Raw genomic sequence first — 7,500 nt, forward strand, 5'->3', positions numbered from 1 at the left:
CTTACAATTTGTTGAAATCAAAGCAGCAGTCGCCATATTCGTCACAAAACTTATCGCAGAAACATCGTAATGACTCCGAGCCGTCCTTCGGAATATCCGAAGCGTTTCTCTCGTCCACACCGCACCTATTGCTGCAACTGTATCTCTTCAAGTTTCCTCTCCAATAAAATTTACCTTCTTGAAATTTACGGATTTCTTCAGTCCAGTTTGTTCCCTGCAGATCTACGCAGATGCAAATAATCATGTAAGACTCAGAACTGAATAAACGGTAAGGAAAAACATGTCGGTGGACGAAAACAAAAGATCTCTCATCAGCTTCTTTTGTTCGTCTACTAGCAATTGTACATTACATCATTATCATCTGTCTCTAGAGATTTCTTGCAAACCATCTATTGAGAACAAAAAAGAGAGGCACTATTGTAAGTTCACAGGATATGCTTTAATAGGCCACTAAAATACCATAATACTCTTTGTTTGCCCTCCAAAATTAATTTTGGATAATTATAGCATTGTTTCCAGCCTTTCTTGGGACTTAGAATGGTCCTAAGAGAAAATAAGAACAGTGCTTCTGCAAAATTTTGGAAAGCAAACAAAGAGTATTATGGTACTTTTGAAAGTGGCCTAGACTATGTTACTTGTTATAGAGCGTTTTCACTCACGCGTAACTAAAATGGATGCGAATTTAATGAAACAAAAGGAACTGTTTGCATAAAAATAGAAGTCAATTCCCCGAGGATTAGTCTGGAACACCAACATGGCCGCCGTTTCTTTGTTTTGGAACACCAACATGGCCGCCGTGACGTCACGTGAAAAGGCTTTATTGTCAACAGTGGTATTACTCCGAGGGCTGCTTTAGTCTTGTATGTGTGCGCCTGTGGTTAAATTCTCGCGAAGAGAAGTATTTGCAGAAGTACGGCGCTCTTTAGAAAGCGCTCTATTCTCTATCGTAAGCCGTTACACCGGTAGAGATCTCCACTCTTGTAATCTGAAGATTCTTTTGTGAGGACAGAACGTAGCACATTAAACTAGAACTAAGGGTATTTTGGAGGACGCCAGAAACTGACGAGGGATTCTCAAATTTTGTCTCCCGCAGGTGCTTTTTACATTTTGGTACATTTTTAGCTGCGCCGTTCTCGTCCTGACTACAACCTTATGTAAGGGTATTTGGAGGACGCCAGCCAGTAACGAGGAATTTTCAAATTTTGTCTCCAAACAGCCACACCGTTTATAACAGTTTTAATTCTAGAATGATTATGCACACTATCAATGCCAAACGAGTAATCGCGAAATTCTTACAATAACGGCGTTCTCGTTGCCGTCGTCTTCGTCCTTGGTTAAGCTCCAATTAATGTGCCAAGCGGAAACTCATTGCCTATCCAAACAAAGAATTATTTTGCCCAGTGCTTGAAATCATCAAAAAGAATTATTTTTAAATAGAAATCTTCCCCACTGTTGTCAAGTTGTTTATCAGCGTCGGGGGCTGTTGGTGAACTTTGTTGTTAGGGAGACGACGCCGGCTACGAGAACGCGATGAAACAATAAGACCAACGAACAAAGACTAAAGCTCTGGCCCGGGTTGTTCGAAGCATGATAGCGCTAACCAGCGTTAAATATCATGGAAACTTATAGGTTTTGATACCTCTTGTCCACGTGCGTTTTACACTAGTCTTGTGTACATTTGCATGCCGTTCTCGCTCTGACAACGACGTGAATTGACCACATTTGAGATGATGGGGAAAACGTGAGCGCCTGACCATAAATTTCAAGTTTTCTCTAAATATCCACACTGCCTTTCTCACCTATTTTATTCCTGTAATGTTGATACAGACACTTCCCCATGCCGAGCGAATTGGGGTAAGTGGCAAATTATTACAATAACGGGAAATAATATTCTTAGACGTTCTCATAGCCGACGTCATCGTCCTTGCTAGAGGTCCCTATTAAACTCGAAGACGAGCTATAAATGGCGTGGTACCACAAGCACATGCAGATGTTTATTAATCAACAGTGCATGCATGCAGAGCTCTGCGATAATTTATGCAATAAAAACCCTAAAAAGCAACATGTCCGTAATAAGTTTTAAGATTTCTCATCCTGTAGATAGGGATTTTAAAATCTAAGATGCGGTCATCAACAAGAAGGCCACAAAACAACAATAAGAAGAGGAACAGATGCAACACAATTGTGCAGCACGCATTTTTGCACATATGTTTGCGGTGCTCTTCACAACAACAACAACGTGAAATCACCGAATTTGAGGTTTTGATGACAACGCGAGCTTACAATTTTAAATCTTCCATTCTCTATCTTTAATCTGAAACTGCTCACGGCTCATACCGTTTTATTTTTAGGATAGTTCACCCACATTGTTCGACGCGAACGAGATGGAATAATCGGGAGAGACTTATTATAAGATATTGAAAATTCTATATTTGAGGTGACGTTTTCGTCGACGTCATCGTCGTAGATCTTAAAGTAGGATCCTTAAGAGCTACAACGGCGACGTCAGCGAAAACGTCGTTAAAAAATTACAACTTTGCATTTTTTAAACTTTTTCGTCATTAGTGCTGTTCGTGGAACTTCTATAAACTACCCGAACTATTCAGGAACTGAAGTGGGAGGAACGGTGTTGAAACCAGGCGAAAAAAAATAAAATTCGTCACTTTGTGCTCACGTAGTCCTCAGAGATTGAGATTTGGTCATTTCACTTTGTAGAATTGCAGAGAAATGAATAAAAGTGTACAAAGTATCTCACCGCACATGCAGATCGATTGTTTCGCTTATTAATAGCCATTATTTGGTGACGTTATAATTGACGCTGCCGTCGCTTATTTCCCTTTCGTAAACGGTCGTTGCCATTTCTCAGAACGGTCGCTGCCATTTGAAACGGTCGATGCCATTTTTTCGCTCCAAATTACACTCATTAGGTCTAACAACTGAAAAGGTTGAGGTTACTGGGAGTTGTGTCTCGCTGGTCATATGAGTTAGGGTTCGGGTTATGGACTGTTTAGGGTGTGGACTAAGAACCCGAGGTCGAGTCTTGAAAATTTCGCACTCTTTTTTTCCTCCAGTTTTTCTTTTATAAATGTTTTTTTCCCTTTTTTGTCTTAATTTTTGTTACTATTTTTTCCTAGTTTGTTTCTTTGAAGTAAAGTGTGTAGTCGACCGTTGTAAATGGCATCAACCCTTTTAAATGGCAACGACCGTTCTGAAAAATGGCAACGACCGTTTACGAAAGGGAAATTTGCGCCGCCGTCGTAGAATCTTGAGATGTGAAGCCCTTGCAGCGGGGGTCTTTGTTCCCTTGTTCCCCTTAAATATTTCCTTGTGTTTCCTTGTTCCCCAAATTGCTTTCAAACTTCTTCCCAGCTTTTTTATCCCTTGTTCCCTAAGGTATTTGTGTCCCTGTTCCCAGTTCAAATTAGCCATAACTAGCCATGTTCCCATGTTCCCCAAAACCCCTGGGAGGGCTTCTAATATCGTTTAGCTGTTTCGTCTCTGTGTTGATGTTTGTTGATCGCCATCTTGAATATTCCGTCGTGCTTGAACGAACTCGAATAAAAGCAGAAACAGAAGCGACTCATTTGATAATAATGCGTTCGCATGTTTAAGAGCAAATTAGACTTTGGCAATACTAGAGACTATTCTTTTCGGGTTCTCATTAATTTGAAGAGAAGAAGGAAGCTAGAAAGGAATAAAAGGAAAGAATATTTAAAGGAAACAGATAAGAAAAGTGCCATACCCTCAATAGACGGGGTGCAGTTCCATCCTATTGAAGCCACGAGAAAGGATCTGATAGCCTCTTCAGCTGGAAGAAGTGGAGGCAAGGGTGGAGGCAGGAGTGGAGGCAGGGGTGGAGGCAGGAGTGGAGGCAGGAGTTGAGGATAGCTTGAAGGTACTGTGTCATTGGCTTCACCAGGTAGTCCACCAACGGGTAGAGTACTCGAAAGTAGAATGGGGATTGATGGGGAAGGTTTTGAGGGCAACGATGCAGATGCTGTGGCAAGAATATTTCCTATAATCAAGTTGAAATTATGTTTAGTAAAGTAAAGTAAAGTAGACCTTATTTAACGTCAATAACTCGTAACAGTGACTTTTAATCACTGACAAACCTGAGGTCAACGGTGCGCTCATTTTACTCCCCCCTCTCCATCAGTGCTCCGTTTTACGAGTATTTAAAGCTACTAGCTACACGGAAAGGAAAGGAGTCGAAACAAGGATGCGAGATCCGGGAATCGAACTCAGGACCTCTTGCACCAAGGCCGCGTACTAACCGACTGTGCCATCCTTGCTCCTTGTTTAAAAAATTTAAAAAGAGAACGTCACCATAGATGATTATTGCTTTTACTGATTGCAACCTCTTCTATGGCCGTGATCAATTTTTATTCAATAAGACTTCACCTCTTCTTGTTTGTTAATTCGGTGTTGTGGTCTGTCTTCTGTGGTGTATCATGGTTGGGAGAGTAAATGCTCGGAGATATTAGCTACACCAAGCTACTCTAAAAATCCGAGGGTAAATAAAGATGTATGATATATGATATCATATATATGAATTCATTTATTAAAATCTACCTGTGCTTTGAGCTTGGGCTGGTCCACAGATTTTAATTCCACAAAACGTCGCAACAAGTAATACAACTGCTGGGGCGACACAAGGATGAATGTACATCATTTTGTATGCACCTGTGTTCTCGTAAAATAGCGAATCGTCAAAATGGATTTATCTCCAAAGTCGTGTCCTGGTAAAAACAAACAAACAAACAAATTAGTCCCACTCCTAACCATCGCTCTTAAATTCGTAGCTGACGTTCGTATTTGAAAGATGGAATGTAATTACATCCCTGAAAGTATACTGAGACTCTTAAAAATGAGGAACTGACATTAAGCAATAATATTAAAGATCCAATTCTTTCGCGCTAATTTAAACGTTCTTCGCTTCTTGCTATTACTATTGTTGCAATATAAGTTTGAATCCTTACAGCTGAAGGATACACTAATATCTTGCTAGATATCTCGGAGAAACAGGTTAAAATATTAATCAAGCAGCCCAGTATACCTCACTATGATGATGATGCTTTGTTCTTTTCATTGAATAAAATGAAAGATTAAATGTATAGGCTAGTTTCGAATAGACCATATTCGTATTCTCAGTATTGGACTGGAACTAGCTTGCAATAGAGGCTTATGCGAGGGAATCTTTTCAAATGCAAATACCTTTTAATATATTCCCCCGCATTAGCCTCTATTGCAAGCTACAATAGTTCCAGGCAAACACTAAGAATACGAATATGGTCTGTTGTGCACCAATAAAAGAACAGAGTCGAGGCTCAGGGGAATAATTGGCATTTTTCTTTGTTTTGTTCTTTCGTTTCTGCACAATTCGAAACTATTGCAGCCTATTACACTCGTTCGCAAGGTTTTTGACCACATAAATGTGCTTACATAAAAAGGGGGAATGAAAATCACCTGTTCCGCCGGTCCATATTGCGCAAGGACTAAGTCCTTCAAGGACATACGATGAGAAGTGATTGATAGGTTGCGAGTGCAACCAATCACGACCAGGAATCGATTGGGTACACGTGATCAAAACAGGAAAGTAAAGAGTTATTAAAAATACGACGTTTGCTCTAACAGGTCATGACATCGGGCTTCTAAGAGGCTTCTTGTCCGACTTTTATTGGAAACAGTTCAACTTTCATTGTCATGCTGATTGTATATCTATACACAGCTGTGAAAACAAAAACAAAACAAAACAAAACAAAAAAAGCGCGATGCCTGTTGAAAAAGTTGAACTTCCATTTAAAAAAAATATATCATAAGGTTATCGATTTTGAGAACAAAAGTTGAAAACCCTATTTGTAAGATGTACTCCTTATCTAAAACAAATATGAAATATAAACTTTTGCTGGTTCAGAAGTTGAAAAACATTGCCAATTCGATTCACTTAATTCAAAGTAGCCTGTCGAGGGCCTCTGAATTTTTTTTTGTCTTTGCACTTTAATCACATCTCTACTCTTTTAGCTTTTGGCAATTTAAATTCTCTTGTATGGACAAATGAAACAACACTCTTTTAGTTGAACCGGACGTATTCCAATCCTAAATCCTTGAGGAAAAACATTTTTAAAATTGTCCACACTAAAAACACTTGCGATTTTCCTTGTTTTTATTATCACATGTTTTCAATTTGGCTTATCGTAAAGTTGAAACCGAACTGACAGAATAATGCGTATCTCGTCAGATTTCAGCTTCCGGAATGAACTATGCGCAGGACTCAAAGCTGTTTGATGTGGTTCAAAACTCTTGCAGGATTATGAACATCTCGTGAAAAGCGCCTTAACCAACTGATATTAAAATGCTAAGGTCAACATATGTCGAAAAAATTCAATTCGCTGTTTTAAGCTCACCTGGTTATGTGATATTTACGTCCTTTCTCACTCACCCAATTTCCGTGAGTTAGACAAAAGGAAGCAACTGTTTGGAAAGCTCCAACATTGCAGGAACCCACATAGAAAAGTGAAAGAGGAAATTCAAAGACCCAGGTTTATATGTTTAACTGGTCCTTTTAAAAGGTTAGATCATTAAATAAATTGGCATTGGCCAGGATAGAATTATCAGAAAAAGACGGATGCAAATGAAGGTGATGGGAAAATTAATTGAACTCTTTGCACGGTATATTCTACCCTTACGTCTTCTGTCAGAATATTCTACCCTAAAGGGTACAGATACAGATAAATACGTCGGCAAAACGGAGCATCTTAATATGATAGCAAAAATGTTTATAAAAAAACTCTTAAGTAACTTCTCCAACAAGTGGAGATGGAGAGTAATAGCATGCTTCCTTTTTGGGCATCCAGCTGCTCAACAAACATACACATGTTGAGACTAAGGTGTACGTTACAACCCACAAATACTGGCCTCCTGCTACACTTCAAAAGCCACGTAGAAGACCGGTACAAACGTGGATTATTAAAAACGATGCTTGATCGTGCATTTCGACTTTCATCCAATTGCCACTACTTCCGACTGAAGAATGTGATCGACTGAAATTATTGTTTTGTCGACTAAAATATCCTGACAAACTTGTCAACTCTTAAATGAAGGTTATAAGAAAATTTATTTGAACTCTTTGCACGGTATATTCTACCCTTACGTCTTCTGTTAGAATATTCTACCCCAAAAGGTACAGATATAGATAAATACGTCGGCAAAACGGAGCATCTTAATATGATATCAAAAATATTTATAAAAAACTCTTAAGTAGCTTCCACGTAGAAGACCGGTTCAAACGTGGATTATTAAAAACGATGCTTGATCGTGCATTTCGACTTTCATCCAATTGCCACTACTTCTCTGAAGAATGTGATTGACTGAAATTATTGTTTTCTCGACCAAAATATCCTGACAAACTTGTCAACTCTTCAATTTCACGGTTTGTTGCCGCCAAAGCATCGGATTAACCTGTTTCCTCACCTACTGTCAGCGATCGATCAGACCCAATTC

The 7,500-nt window shown here is 39.2% G+C and overlaps 2 protein-coding genes across 3 annotated transcripts in view; both read right to left on the bottom strand.

Annotated features, from left to right (window-relative positions):
• Positions 1 to 6,524, bottom strand: part of LOC138050811 (uncharacterized) — a 23,232-nt gene extending 16,708 nt beyond the window's left edge. The window contains exons 1-4 of the mRNA XM_068897097.1: positions 6,405 to 6,524; positions 4,573 to 4,739; positions 3,743 to 4,015; positions 6 to 222 (exon numbers count right to left, since the gene is read on the bottom strand). Coding sequence (XP_068753198.1) covers positions 6 to 222; positions 3,743 to 4,015; positions 4,573 to 4,672 — 590 coding nt within the window. The 5' untranslated portion in view covers positions 4,673 to 4,739; positions 6,405 to 6,524. The remainder of the gene's footprint in view (positions 1 to 5; positions 223 to 3,742; positions 4,016 to 4,572; positions 4,740 to 6,404) is intronic.
• The window catches only part of LOC138051265 (uncharacterized), a 290,582-nt gene that overhangs the window by 135,154 nt on the left and 147,928 nt on the right, over positions 1 to 7,500 (bottom strand). The gene's annotated exons all lie outside the window — the stretch shown is intronic.

Source organism: Montipora capricornis, chromosome 6, assembly GCF_036669925.1.
Source record: "Montipora capricornis isolate CH-2021 chromosome 6, ASM3666992v2, whole genome shotgun sequence".
Classification (NCBI taxonomy): Eukaryota; Metazoa; Cnidaria; class Anthozoa; order Scleractinia; family Acroporidae; genus Montipora; species Montipora capricornis.